The sequence below is a fragment of the Phallusia mammillata genome, chromosome 1 (genome assembly GCF_965637545.1).
Source record: "Phallusia mammillata chromosome 1, kaPhaMamm4.hap1.1, whole genome shotgun sequence".
NCBI classification, from domain to species: Eukaryota; Metazoa; Chordata; class Ascidiacea; order Phlebobranchia; family Ascidiidae; genus Phallusia; species Phallusia mammillata.
In genome coordinates, this window is record NC_137252.1 from 20,721,005 (window position 1) to 20,736,604 (window position 15,600).

General features: G+C 41.4%; 1 protein-coding gene across 1 annotated transcript; it reads right to left on the reverse strand.

The window, feature by feature from the left end:
- Positions 1-8,680: 8,680 nt before the first annotated feature.
- Positions 8,681-15,564, reverse strand: LOC145208920 (uncharacterized). The gene is made up of 3 exons (XM_080079172.1): positions 15,454-15,564; positions 10,538-15,377; positions 8,681-9,751 (listed from the first exon to the last, which is right to left on the reverse strand). The coding sequence occupies exons 2-3, from the start codon at positions 15,092-15,094 to the stop codon at positions 8,681-8,683; spliced, it is 5,628 nt and encodes a 1,875-aa protein (XP_079935298.1). The 5' UTR covers positions 15,095-15,377; positions 15,454-15,564.
- Between the last annotated feature and the right edge of the window lie 36 nt (positions 15,565-15,600).

A 15,600-nucleotide genomic window follows, 5' to 3' on the forward strand; every position in this document is an offset into this window, starting at 1 on the left:
CTTGTTTTAAAATTACAGGTGTAAAGAAATAGATTTATATCATATGTATATGATCTATTGACGCCCCAAAAGGTCACATTAATTTCCAACTTGATGCACAGATTGAGCTGCACAATGTGAAGATCAGTCTTAACTGTTTGTGACGTCATAATCTATATTGTGATGCTTGTGGTACCTGTTTTTTCGCATTGTTTGTACACAATCAAAAAGTCTGGCGCATGTGGCTATTTAAGATGGTAATACTATTTTCAGTAACACAAAATCTGTTTAGAGCAGTTTGAAAGTAAAAATATTTGGCAAATGAGTTTTATTTTTATATTTGGCAAATTTATATTTGACAAATGAGTTTTCAAACTCGTCTCTGTGGCCGCATGTGTCCGTACAGCCGCAAGTTGTGCACCCCTGACTGAAACTTAACGCTTTTTTTCGTTAGACTCTAACTAACTGTTAGAGGAACGGTTTTACTATCGTTTCTATTCATACATATGAATTTTTATTTCTGTATTAAAGTTCTGTAAATGTCTGCTTAATAAAAAGCTTCTTCAACTTTGAATAGTTAAAAATTTATATATTATATGTATATATATTATATTTGGATAAAAATCTGATTAAATACTACAATTTTTGTTGATTGTTTGAGGGCCGCATTAGAGGGCTTGGTGGGCCGCAACTTTCTGCGTATAGGCTTCTGTTTTGTTAAGTTTATTATAGGCTAAGCTTACTACTCTCACTATCCTTGAAACAATAAGCACATATATCACGGGTCGTCAACCTTTGCCACTCTAAAAAGTATTCGGACCAATTTCAAATTGTCACAGAAAAACAACAACACTGGGAGCCGCCCTTTTAAGGACCTCATAAAAAACCTGATCGGGATTCGTCCCCGGGAGAGTCCTGGGTTCGAACCCCGTGAAAAAAAAATGCCACTGTAAAATCGTTTTTATATCTCACGACGACTTTTTGTTGTTAGATTCCTTGCATATTAGGTATACAGTTAAAGCAAATGAAACTTCCCACGTTCCCACGTAGCATCGAACGCAGTTTTCTTGCGACGCGGATTTTTATTTCTGTATTTAACGCGTATTGTTACGCGCGCACACACACTGCAAAACGAAACAGTAATTGACCTTGTGCGTTAACCGGCGCTCCGCCAGTTTACCTCTTTACGTTTCATGGTATAGACGCGGTTGTAGCTAACTACTAGAAATTTTCTCCGTTGGTACATATCTATATTTTTTTCTTAAATTCCTGACTTTAAAGTACATTTTGACATTTCTCCCTGACACAGATTTAAACACTAAATTTGCAGCACCCCCTAGATATTTTTACCCAATATTCCTACCACAATATTACAGACAACTTTCACAAAACTTTTTTTTTTCTTTAGCAATATATAATAGGTATAATTTCCACCTTTCACCTAGAGTGGTTCTTAACTTTCACCTAAACTTTCACCTAGAGTGGTTCTTAACCTTTTTATAACGGCCGAACCCCTACGATATTATTCAGCCTTGGGTCGATTCAGCCTAGGTTTTAACCCATTTTGTTTGGTGAGTCATAATTAGTTTTTGTTCAAACGTAGTGGCAACAGTTACTGTTGGTCATTTTCATTGAATATTACAAGCAACCTGTTTCAGGATTGCTTTAATTTCGGCAATTTTTGGTTTTACCAAAATGAAGCATTGTATTTTCAGCATCTGTACACAAACATGAAAAAGATGAAGTAATAAATTTTTGTTGCCAACAAAATTTCGTTGTTTTTCTGCTTACGAACAACGCGCACAATGCTCTTTATTAAGTCAAATAAAGAAAATAAAACCTTAGTGCAGGGGGCAACCTTTTTGCTAGGACAGCCGCATCGCAGATTCGTATTTCACCAACGGCCGCCATTTATCTGCTACTTTTTTTTTAAATACTTGGTTTATATCATATATATACCATCTTATAGCGCCCCAAAAGCCAAGATTAATTTCCAGCTTGGTGCACAGATTAAGCTGCACAACGTGGAGATCAGTAAAGTGTTTATGATGTCATAATCTATATGATGTTTGCAGTACCTATTTGTTGACATTGTTTGTACACAATAGGCGTACAAAAAGTCTGATGCATATGGTTATTAGGCTGGTACTCTTTTTAGTGCCACAAAAACTGTTTAGAGCAGTTTAAAAATCAAAATATTTAGCCAAGAGTTTTATTTACGCCACGGCCGCCAGTAGGCTACATATAATTTAATAAACATGTTTACGGACCCCAAAGTTTGACGAAAACGAGTATTTGTATTGCACTTCAAAAAAAACTTCGTCGAACCCCTGATTCGGCGTTGCCGAACCCCTGGGGTTCGATCGAACCCCGGTTAAGAACCACTGGACCTAGTCCCGTTTTTTGGTCATTTGAATATGCGCTTTCCCGTAGTCCCCCTCTCCCTTCTTCTTCCTTAAAGCCCACCAGGACCAGTTTGTAAAAATTAGACAATTTATGTGTTTTTCTCTATACCTGCTGTATTAATTTGGACACAAAATGGCGTCCATGAGGCTATATCGCGTAACAATGGGTTGGACTAGAGCAGGGGTGAGCAAACTACGGCCCGCGGGCCGCATGCGGCCCGCCAAAGGAGTTTATGCGGCCCGCCAAATGTTTCCGAGTAACGCTGAATAGTACTATGAGCACAGGCGCAGAGTTTTAAAAATACCGGGGGTGCGACTTGCCGATACCAATGCCATATGCAGTATCTGTACCCGTTCGATACTTTGGAACTAAACACAGATACTTTTCACGTGCTTTAGCCTGTTTTTTCTGCCACGTTATTATGCAAATCGTCACTTGACACAATTTCTTCGTTCGATAAAAGTAAAAGCGATTCACGTTTTCAAAAACAGCCAACTTTGCACTGTTGACGCCCAAACTTTGGTCACTTTGGATCATGGTTAGGTCGTTGCAGTACTTTTTGTTTAATGTTGGCACTCTGACTTTATTAACAAAATACGTGGTTCAGCCTTTGTTGCAACAAACGCTTGTTTTTTTGAAACAATTACAATTGTAGCGTTTCAACCAATGTTTGTGCAGTCATGAACAAACGTATTTGCATAAAGCTGAAAATATACTATGTAATAATTTTGCGCAGGGGTGCACAACCTGCGGCCGCAATCTATTTTGCTAAATATTTTGATTTTTAAACTGCTAAAACAGATTTCGTGGGACTGGAAAAAAGATTAGCAGTCTAGTAACCATATGTGCCAGGCTTTTTATCCGCTTATTATGTGCAAACAATGCGAAAAAACAGGCACTGGAATCGTCACAATACAGTTTATGACGTCATAAACAGTTAGCTCCGTTCAGCTAAATTTATGCACAAGTTAGAAATTGTTAATCAGAGCATATTAGGCGACTTTAAATGGTATATATATGATACAAACCTTATTCTTTGCATCAGTTGTTTTAAAACAAAACAACAATAAGCAATTGGCGGTCGTTGGTGAAATACTATGCGGCCCGGTAAGATTATAAACTTTTGAATGCGGCCCTTGCACTGAAAAGTTTGCCCACCCCTGGACTAGAGAATGTTGTTTGTCGATTTCCGTCATAAGAAACGCACAGTGAATGATCTGTGTCGATTTCCGTCATAAGAAACACATAGAGAATGATCTCTGTCGATTTCCGTCATAAGAAATACATAATGTTCTCTGTAGATTTCCGTCGTAAGAAATACATAGACAATGATATCTGTCGATTTCCGCCATGAAAAATACATAGAGAATGGTCTCTGTCGATTTCCGTCATAAGAAACACGGAGAGAATGTTGAGTGTCGATTTCCGTCATAAGAAACACGTAGAGAATGTTGAGTGTCGATTTCCGTCATAAGAAATGCATAGAGAATGTTGAGTGTCGATTTCCGTCATAAGAAATACATAGAGAATGATCTCTGTCGATTTCCGTCATAAGAAATACATAGAGAATGATCTCTGTCGATTTCCGTCATAAGAAACAAAATAAAATGTTGAGTGTCGATTTCCGCCATAAGAAATACATGGAGAATGATCTCTGTCGATTTCCGTCATAAGAAACACATAAAGAATGTTGCGGAGGCTTGGGCGCTTCAAGTACTGGTAATGCTACTCTCACAATTTAACAACGCAATAGGTTTGCGCTATGAGCCTCACTAAGTTTATAGTTCAAACTGCTGCCTCAAGATTCCTTGCAGATAAACTCCAAAAAGCACCACTTGTATAATCCGTTGACTACATTGTTGGTTTATTTGATTATCAGCGACAGAAATGTTTCAAGAAGTCTTATTCAAATAGAATCCAATTAACCTATTCAAATAGAATCCAATTAACATTAACAGCAATTAATAATAAGTGTTGCAAAGAAAGACAAAGGAAAAGCCGTTAAACCTGTATTAATCTCCATACCAAAACCTAACTAAACATGTATTTATTCTAATAAATGTTAGCGCTGACACTAGCCCCTTACAGTGAAGGCACTAGTTTGTCTATGTTTAATTAACAGATGAACTAATTTGTTTTAATTAGCCCTTATGGGTCGCTGGTCGCAAAATTCCAAAGGCTTCGAGTTAAATTAAAAGCTTTCCTAGTCACTGTTAAAATTTCTATGTCCAAAGCTTCGAGTTAAATTAAAAGCTTTCCTTGTAATGTATATTGCGCCACCTTGTGACGCATTAAGTATATTGCCCCGCCTTGTGACGATCTTGCCGCATGCCCATATAAAAGCGTGCGTTTAACCTTTACCGTCATTCGAAGTGTCTTGTAGCTGTGGGCTTGTTGTGTCGCTGATTCATTCAATACAGTCACTGTTAAAATTTCTAAATCCAGAGGCTACAAGTTAAATTAAAACTTTATAATTTTCCTAGTTGCTGTTAAAATTTCTAAATCCAGAAGCTACAAGTTAAATTAAAACTTTATAATTTTCCTAGTTGCTGTTAAAAATTCTAAATCCAGAAGCTACAAGTTAAATTAAAAACTTAGCCTTATCTAAACTAACGCAGGTCTGCTTTCTCTTTTGCTCCTGTCTAAGTCTGCTTTCTGTTTAGTTCCTGACTATCTAAGATTCTAAGCGTTAACATACAAATGACAATTTTCCCAGAATTCGCGGCTTATATAGGCCAACATTAGGGGATTCCCGAGCGCTGTGGGAAAATTTGGTATATACATCCGTTTGCCCTACGTTCCACACTATTGCATGTGACCGCTACAATGTTGAGTGTCGATTTCCGTCATAAAAAAACACATAGAGAATGAATCATTCCAAACGTAATTCAAGATTGCCTTGGATAACATGGAAGAAAGTAATTAATGTGGAAGAATGGTGTAAGTGAAATGAGCTCACTGAAGTGTCAGCTAAATCATTGATGCATACAAAATGCTTCTTCCCTCACTTGCAGGGGAACATTTTATTTTAAGTTATTCACCACACACTTCAGTTTTACATGAATCAAATCGAAATATGTGTGCTTTTTGCCGCTGTACTACCCGAAAGCAAGTTTATTTAACAATTCTTGTGCCCAATTTAAAGCAAACTAGTTATGTTAGATGTGTTCAATGATTTGTTGGTGTTATTTTAATCTCGTACCCAAATTAAGGCAAACTTGTTATGTTGGTTAAAAGTGTTTAAACATTTGTTGGTATTAATGCTGTCTTACCTACATGACATAATCATGGCGTCGTTAAAAAAGCACCTTTTGGGTAAATATTTAATACATTTTCACTTTGGAGTAGACTCTTTCAGTAAAAGTGATTCATTAGACAGGAATGAAAAACCTTTATTTTTGACCAGTAATCTCTATGATAGCTTGTTTGCCAGGATTGTTTGATACAACCTCATCTTTCACATGATAGCTGGTTTAATTTTATTTCAGTAACTCGCAACACATTGCATTTTCAGCTGTACAATGTTGTTTCACCTTTTTTGTTTCTCAGTCTGTTTACTTGATGACCCCTTTTTAGTGTACTCATTTTAAATGCAGGTTTTTGCTTGATAAATCAATCTTCTGATTATTTATCCTCACATTTATTTCTTCTTTCATATAACTGTGGCAACCAATAGGAGTATGTTATTGTGTGGAAATTGGGTTTATGAGGTGCTTCATTCTTTTTCATTAAAAAATGTTGCCCTTAACTGTGCATTTGTTATTTCATCATTTTAAGTACTAGTCTTAACTGGTTTAAAATCACAAAGTGCTTGATGTAAACAAAAACGGTTTTCACAGGTCAACTCTAAACTACATCTAGTAAACGCATACAAAATATCTTTAGAATCTAACCACCACATCATAAATGAGAGGCGTACATCATAAGCGAACGAAGGGCATGACCGCTTTAAAATAATTTTAAGCGCTGACGACCCTTGTAGCATATACAGGCTCCAGATCACAAACGGTTTAAGGTAAACAAAAACGGTTTTCACAGGTCGACTCTAAAATACATCTAGTAAACACATACAAAATATCTTTAGAATCTAACCACCACATCATAAATGAGAGGCGGTGGCGGCTCGTGCCTAAAATTTGTGGGGGTGCTGCCCCCACAAATTTTAGCCTCTACTGAACATATATAAGTTGGCAATATATTGAAAAGCTACATTTCTAGTTTTCTAGCCATTTGTTTTGTGCAGAAAAACAAGTAATACAAATCTTAATTAGCAACTCCATTGTGACGTAATTTTTGTTACGCAATAATGTACACGAGTGTAAACAGCAGACGGCATCATTTGTGTATTTTGTTTACTTGCACAGCGACGGGCCAAACACAATAATGTGAAAAACAAAAGCACACGTGGCACAGCTTTGAAACGAAGCGGTTGTAAATACGGTAAAACACAACAGGAATATAGAAAAAAAAGTAATAGAAAAAATAGATATAAATGAGTCGAAAAAGGTCGAAGTATTTCAGTTCGACAACAAAAATTGTCATGTTTTATTTAAGTAAATTTAGTCACAGTCAGCGTTTTCAACATATTCTATGACACTTCACAGATTATTGTGACAAACAAAAACTAGCCATACAGCTTTTTATTGGTATCATAACTAACAAATTTAACAACCACATTACATTGGTTTCAGAACTTGTTCATTTAAACATCTTTCTTGAATTTTTGTGTACAGACTATTAATTGTATTTTAGTTTCTTAACTGCTATAATTGCTGCTTGCTGGCAAATAGCTTATAATTTCTTTTTTAAGTGCAAAACGCCTTCAAGCTTTAAAATTTACAACACTCTCACTTAAATTTAAACCATATTATTAAATCTTGTGCTTCCTTTTTCCAATCAAAATGAATCATGAAGTTATAGTTTGGGCATGATAATTGATAGCTTCTTCCTTAATCCCAAATGGTAACTAAGAAACTGTTTTTCTATTTAGTGCTAGCACTGCAAGTGCAAGTCTTTTGGAAATATTGGTGTTCCCCAGAAAAATTGGCATCTTTTTCAGTGTTAAAAAGAACTGTTTTCCCTTTGAAGGAATTATGGAAACAGCAAAAAGGATTTTTCATCCTAGTAATTTAACTTGTCAAAACATCATCTCTAGATTAATTATTTTCAAAGTAATCATGAACATCAGATCTACAGAAACATTTTCATTTGAGTAACTAGCTTTTCTTTGTCAACAATAGGATGTGCTTGGTGTCACTACTATCTTGTCTGTAGAATGTTCATTCTTAAGAAACACTTCCTGTAAAGCAATTTAGCAGCTACTGTTTAGACCAGGGGTTCTTAAACTTTTTCGGTCGTGCCCCACTTGACACTATTTATTTATTCTCACGCCCCCCCTAAAAACGATAGCACTGATGATGCTTGTCTTGTTTTTTGAAAACAACATACATCGTAGGTCCGCCTTAAGCTACTGTCAAGTTAGTTCCAATCGTTAGAAAAGGCCACTTCAACACTGATAAGTTGCGAAAAAAGCGCGCGCACAGAGCCACGGTGCCCGTATTCTTGTAAACTACGCATATGTTGCCCAGAAATTGTTGATGCACTAAAAGTCAAGGCAATCTCTGATGCGAAATTAACAACAAATAAAGAATGTACAGCCGACTATGTAGTACAGGGGGTCACCAAACTACGGCCCGCGATCCCATTTTTTAGGTTTGCCAAAACGTATTGATAACTTTGTTACTGTCAAAAACTAATCTACTCTTTACAAAAGTTTACTGTTACGACATGTAAAATTAATATTACCGACTTTCATAGGATTGCAACGCCCAGGATTGACCCAAAGCCAGTTTATTACGTACAAACAAAACAAAAAGTGTTAATTGTGCGCAAACAATTGTATTATTGTGTTACTTGTGACGTAATATACAAGCATTCCTTGTAAGATGAGACTAACTATAACTTACAATTTAATAGATTTTTCAAAAGATCATATCTTGGCGCCCCTATAAAAATCGCCTCGTGGGCTAAGTTTGGGAAGAGGGCACTAGGGCATGTAAAGCCCGCAGTGGAAAAAAGTTTGGTTAGTAGGCCTACAACTGGACATCCATTTCAGAGCAATGAAGCGTTTACTTTAAACGATAAGTTCGAAATCACTGATTTCAAATCAGCGCCGACATAATTCCAATACATTCATTTACAACTGTTTGCAAGTGAAAACTTTGCAGCCAGATTGTGCTGCGCCCCCCTTGCGAACCTTTTACGCCCCCCAGTTTAGACAAACAGTACATGTCCATTATATCAATACACATTGAACAGCACGAAACCGGCGTCTCGCGTAGCAGTCGGTCTTCGAAGTATTCACTGGCGGCGAACCGACCGTTGGTTTTAGCTTCAGCAAATGGTTAGGAGTAAGTGGTAATTCCTCTCCTACTTCTAATTGAACTTGAGTCAAGGGCCTCGAGTTCACAATATCTTCAACCTCAAGGAATAAAGTGTGTAGCAAATCATCGTCGAGTGGTTTGTCTGGAAGCAGCGTCATCAATATGCGGCGGACAGATCTGACCATCCTTTGCCAAGCACCTCCAAAATGACTGGCACTAGGAGGATTAAAGTGCCAAGTGACCGCCTTTTGTCTCAAGTAGTTGTGTATTTGCTGTTGGTTCCATTCATCGACAGACTCTCGGAGAACTCGTTCCGCTCCGACAAAGTTTGTCCCGTTATCTGAATACATGTGCTTGATTGGTCCGCGACGTGCAATGAAGCGTCGCATAGCGTTAATGAAAGCATCTGTCGAAAGGTCGGGGGAAACTTCCAGGTGGATTGCGCGACTGGTCATACACGTAAAAAGGCACCCATAGCGTTTCACTTCACTTCGGCGTATCTTAATTGTGAAAGGTCCAAAGTAGTCCACCCCAGTGTGGGTGAAAGGGGCCTCATTTAATTGTAGTCTGGCCGACGGCAGATCGGCCATTTGCTGCGATCCTGGGTTGGCATCACGTCGTCGGCAAAGTAGACATTTTCGCAAGGCACGACGGATTGCAACTCGCGCGTTAACAACCCAGTAGCGCTGACATAACAGGTTCATTGTATGGTTGACACCTGAGTGTCCCGCTTTCTTGCTGTGGTAGTGTTCAATTAGCAGATCGGTAAAGTGAGATTGGTGTGGGATAATGGCGGGATGTTTAGCTTCGTAATCCAGGCAACAGTTTTCCAGTCTTCCTCCTACTCGCAACACGCCGTCTACCATGATGGGATTTAGCTTGTAGATCTGAGACGTCTTATTTTGGTGCGAGGGAAGGTCTCCTTTACTCCAATTTGGGAATTCTTGCCGCTGGTTGTATTGTACAAGTGGCTTTTCAGCGTCCTGTAGCTCAATAACGGTGATTGGCGAGCGAGAAAGCGTAGCGGTTTCCCCTTTAGTCTTTTTGTGAAGATATCCTCGGACGCGCAAGAGCCATCCAGTGGCGATTTTAAGTCGGTAGAGCAGTGGTTCTCAAACTGTGGTACGCGTACCACTAGTGGTACGCCGAAGCTTTTCAGGTGGTACGCGAGTAGCTTTCTGTGGTACCTATTTCAAGTCCGTTCTAAAATTCGAACACAAATGACCCAATTGATCAGCTCTGGTTTGAAAAAAGGGTTTTGGTCAATGGTTCCCAACGTGGGGTCCGTGAGATCCCATGGAGGCAAATATGTTGAGTATCTTAACCAACAGAAATTTATTTTAAGCTTCTCAGCAGTTTTTACAATCCTACATACAAGTGCATACAGTATAACAAACCTTAATTAGGTCAAGAACAATTACTTTTTTATAATTATTTACCCTATTGTGACATCATAACACACATGGACGATAGACTTCATAGGACAAGGTTTGAGTCAAGTTATATATACCAGAAAATTTATCGGTTTGTTGTGTTGACCGCTACTGTACAGAAACTTCGTTGAAAGAAAGGACTTAGTTTAAAGTGAATTTGAATGCTTCAATAACGTATAATGCAAGTCACATGTAAAGACGGTAAATTACGTTGGTGGTACGCAGACTTACAAAAGGGGGCCGTGACTACGAAAAGGTTAAGAACCCAGGTTTAGGTGGTACGCAACAATAAAAAAAATTGTCAAGTGGTACGCGATCCGTACAAGTTTGAGAAACACTGCGGTAGAGCGACGAAAAGTGGTTGATCAGCTTATCGGTCGGTGAGCTGTCGCTGATTGAAAGAAACACGTCAGTTGTTTCTTTTAAATCAAAGCTGCTGTAGATTCCTTCCGGTACTTCGGGTTTAGCAAATCCCTTGGGCCACTGATCCGGGGGAAATCGCAGGAAGTCTGGCCCGTTTTGCCATAATTTCGACCCAACGAAGGCGTCGGCCGCCATGCCGCGTGAGGCTTGGTCTGCTGGGTTCGAAGCGGTAGGGACGTGTCTCCAATCATGTACGCACGTAAATTTCTCAATTTGCGAAAGCCTGTTTCGAGAAAATACCGGAAAGTTCTTGCTGTCTGCAAAGAGACTGTGAAGAACAATAGTAGAATCACTCCAAAAAACACAAGGGCAGTTTTCCATACACAGCTCCTTCTTGACTGTCCTGGAAAGCTTGACAGCATCCAGCGCCGCCTCCAACTCCAAACGAGGGATCGTGTGCTTTCCAGAACCTGACAAGAGCGACCTTCCCATTACAAAACTGCAGTGTGCACTGCCGTCTTCCATCGTTGTCCGTAGGTAGCACACACATCCTCTTGCAACTGTAGAGGCATCGGCGAAGAAGTGCAATTGTTGGCCTGTTATGTCGTTCGTTGTTTTAGGCCTAAAACATCGGGGAATCCGGACAGCGCGCAAACGTTCCAAGCTGCCGCACCATTTTCTCCATTTTGTCAAGTCAGCTCCACCAACTTCCTCGTCCCAGTCCAACTTCTTCTGGCACAGATTGCGGTACATCAATCGGGCCTCCAGAACGACAGGTGCCACGAATCCCAGGGGGTCAAAAAGGGAATTAGTTACCGAGAGCATACCTCGTCGGGTCAGCGGTTTAGCGGGCAGGTCGACGCTAAATTGGAACTCATCTTCGTTCACGTCCCAGTTTATTCCCAACACACGTTGCTGCACGCAATCCCCTAAAGAAACGTTTTGGCATGCCTTGCCTCTTTCTTGGACTGGAACAGATTCCATGACTGCGTCGCTGGTGGAAACCCACTTCGTCAATTTGAATCCACCCAAGGCGAGCAAGCTTTTCAAGTCTTTCACTAACTTAATGGCGCTTGAGTCGCAAGGGGCTGTCGCGAGGCAATCGTCGACATAGAAGTTGTATCTCACAGCATCAGCAACTCTGGGGTCGAAGAACTTTCCGTGCTCCCTTGCAGTTTCACGTAAACAAAACGTAGCACAGCTGGGGGAAGAGCGGGCACCGAACAAATGTACATTCATCCGGTGCGGAGTAGCCACCTTTGACATGTCTCCTCCTGGCCACCATAAGAACCTTAAAGCGTCGCGATCACGGGGAGCGACCGACACCTGGTGGAACATGGCCTCTATGTCCGCGACAACTGCAACACGATCCTTTCGGAACCTCGCCAAAACGCCAACAAGGTTGTTTACCAAGTCGGGTCCCTTCATTAACTTGTCGTTAATTGATTGACCCGAGCACTTCGCGGGACAGTCGAAAACGATTCTGACCTTTTCAGGTCTCTTTGGGTTGACGACTGGGTGGTGTGGGAGGTACCATACTCTATTCTTCGTACCAACTTGATCTTCAGGAATTCGTTCTGCATAACCCTTTTCTAACAGGGTGGTCATATTCTCGATGTACTTATCGCGCATCGCGGAATTCCGCAACAGGCGCTTCTTTAGGCCTTCCAAGCGCCCACTGGCCATTGGCAAGCTGTCTGGGAGAACCTCACTGTCATTCTTCCACGGAAGTGGCAGCTGATAATGCCCGTTGACGCGTTCTACCAGTCGCGTCATCATATCGTAGGCGACTACATCCTCCCTCGAGTATTTCATCCCAAAATTAGAAACCTCCTCGTGACTGCGCAGCCATTGCATCAGAGATTCAACATCGCCGATATCGTCTTCTAGCGATGGGAACGAGCTTCCTTCATCGTTAATAAGTACGTTTCCTAAACAGTCAGCTTCAACATCTGAGGAAAACGCCGTCAAGTAGAAGCTGGATTCTTCCTCCACATGCGCTTGTGACTCCAGAGAAGGGCCCTTCAGTAGCCATCCCAGCGGCGTCCTAACCGCATCTGGGGTTTCGCGTGGATTGGGCGCAAAGCGGCTCTCCAGGCACCTGTGTGCGATCGCATTATCGTTCCCAATCAGCAATGTTACAGCGCCACCCTCTATTTGTGGCAAGTCGACACCGCGCAAATATTCGTACTTTTGCAGCCTTTTAGCTTCTGGTACCCGGCTAGGGTTTGCGGGGATCCTATTAACCAATACAACATCAGGGAGTTTCAGCTCTTGTCCCCCCTTTAGCGGTGAAACCAATAGTGACACAGAAGTAGTGTCAACGGCTACAGGCTGATCCGTGGTTAATGTGTTTAGCTTAAAGTGCACGCCATTCGCAGTTGTTTTAGCACCCAATTTCTCTGCCAACTGACGTTCGCAAAATGTCATATTAGAACTTGAGTCAATCAAGGCGTATGCATTCACCAGCTTGTGTCCACATCGTACTTGAACAGGAAGTATATCCAGGTAAGCGGACGGTCTCCGTGCCAAACCATTTTCTCTGTTGATGACGGAATTCATGCAGTCATTGTGAAATTCGCCCACATTGCCGTTTCTCTCTTCCTCGGAATCTGTGGGTTTGCTTATCCACTTCGGGTTGTGAAGTAAAGTGTGATGATAGGCACTGTCGCAACCTTTCTCGTCGCAGTTAGTCTCAGCTTTACAATCGCGTACCGAATGCCCAGGAGACAAACATTTGTAACACAGCCCTTTGATTCTTACAAACTTTCTTCGCTCCTCGTACGATTTACGTTTAAATTGTATACACTCGTCGATTCGATGAGGCCTTTTACAAAGTGTGCACAGACGTGAGAAATCAGCTGCTGCGGCACTCTCCGGAGCTGATACGTTTACGTTGTACGCAAATACTTTCCGTCTTCTGGGTGCAGCTGTGTCAGTCTTTTCCACAGGAGAAGAAAACAAGCACTTTCCAAAAACCGAATTGGCTTCTCGGCTTTGCTCTATGACAAACTTTGCGAAGTCAGCAAATCTCGCCACATTATTTGTTCTATCCTGAACACGCAACGATTCAGAGACCCATTTTTCCCGCATCTTAAGTGGCAGTTTGTAAGCAATCGAGGAAATAAATCCCACCGAGTCTACAATGGACGTACCAACCATTTTTTCCAGGGAAGCACAGCAATTTCGGAGCAGTACGGCCAGTTTCTCGAGACCGGCTGGGTCATTTGAAGTTAGTCTCGGGACATCCTGTAGCAAATTCTCGCAGCGCCGAGCTATTATATGGGGCTGCCCGTACCTTTCGTATAATTCGCGTCGGGCCATTTCGTAACCCCCTCGAGGGCTTTCACACGCAGAATGGTGCTTCAATTGTTCGTATACACGCTCTTCGCAATGTTGCAACAAATAAATCAGCTTCAGGTCGAACGATTCAACCTTATCCGCAATATGCAATTGGTAACGGTTGATAAAGCTCCAATAGTCCATGGGGTCACCTTTAAACTTTTCTACAATCGGTTTCGGGAGAAAACGTTCACCAACCTCCAGGTATCGGTTGTGGCTAGCACGGGGCGCTTGAGTTTCGAGTGGTTTGGGGGGCGCCTGATAGGAATCAAATTTAAGTTGTGTCGGCTCATGTGCGCGGCATTGGTAAGGCGGAATTGCTTCTTCTTTAACGTATTTCTGGACGAAAGTGTCGCGTACAGTATATCGCTGGTCTTGCGCATAATTCTTACAAAGTGCTGTCGGTTGCGCTTTATAGTCAATGTAGGTATGCACAGGGCTGTCCAGTGGGCTACTCGGCAAAGGCACTGTTGTCGAGCCAGAAAATCCAGGATGTTGCTTACCACAAATGGATTCAACTACAGACGCATCCTCCCAAGCTCTAGCTTCAGTTTCAGCAAGTTCCAACTTTCGTTGCGACTCTCGGTCTGCTAACTCTCGCTCAAGTTCTGCCTCGCGGTCCGCAAACTCGGCCAAATCTTGCTTTGCCTTTGCCTCGCGGTCAGCCAAATCTTGCTTTGCTTTTGCCTCGCGGTCCGCCAGTTCCTGTTTTAATTTCCTTCTAGCCGCCTCCTCTTGCTTGCGTTCCTCGTCCTGTCGCCGGGTCACTTGGGCAATCCGAAGTTTAACTTGACTTTCTTTTAACCTCAAACTACGCATGGAGCTGGTCGTAGAGCCTATACTCTTTTGATCGTCTGCGATAAAGGGACTGTCCACTAATGGCGGTAGAGATGCGTTGGAAACTGGAGTTTTTTGCCGCACATCACACAGCCATTGTTCCATACGCTCGTCGAACTCGATCTTGTCTCGAATATAATCTATCTTTCTTGTGCGGCTACCTGGGACAATGTCCCCGTCGGACATTGTTTCGCACAGTGACATTACTCTTTGAAAGTCCTTTTCGACTTCGGGAAGGAATTGTTCAACGGCAGGCGCGTCAGTAGGTTTAAGTAACATACTTTCAGCTCTGACATATTTAGCCATGAGACTTCTGTGAGCGGCAACAATAACTTCATCATCCGGATCCATTTGTTGGTTAAGACACGTTGATCAGTTTGAAAACGATGTAGCGTCGCACCTTCAGTGCAGCGCCTGGACAAGCTACCAGTGCGAGCAACAGAATTTTATTTCGACCAAGATGAATGACGCGCGCAATAAACGCGGTTTTCTGCAAATATAACAACACTAGTAAAAGTCAGAACGAGGAACAACGACAAACGCATTTACAGGAGAGAAACAAATAACGTACCAAACTTTGATCGGTCCAGGCATTAGACTTCCCAGTTGGAAATCACAGATTACGGTTTTCACACTGTAAATATCGTAAGGCGTAATGAGTAAAACATATAAAAACACACCAAGATACAGGCCATTACATTAAAACATACCGGCGTACAGCAATGCAACCAAGTCACTTCCTCGCACAGATCGATGTACGCCGAATCTTAAAAACTTTTGCACATTTGCAGTAAAATTTCTGTTTCAAATAGAATCAGAATGTCGTTACTTAGCTATCACAACTCACTTTCATGCGT

What these genes read in the sequence shown, in the direction of transcription:
- LOC145208920 (XM_080079172.1), bottom strand. Translation starts at nt 15,094, where the DNA reads ATGGATCCGGATGATGAAGTTATTGTTGCCGCTCACAGAAGTCTCATG. An exon ending in TTTCGTCGCTCTACCGCAGT is followed by an intron (nt 9,752 to 10,537) that starts GTTTCTCAAACT and finishes ATTGAGCTACAG; the next exon opens with GACGCTGAAAAGCCACTTGT.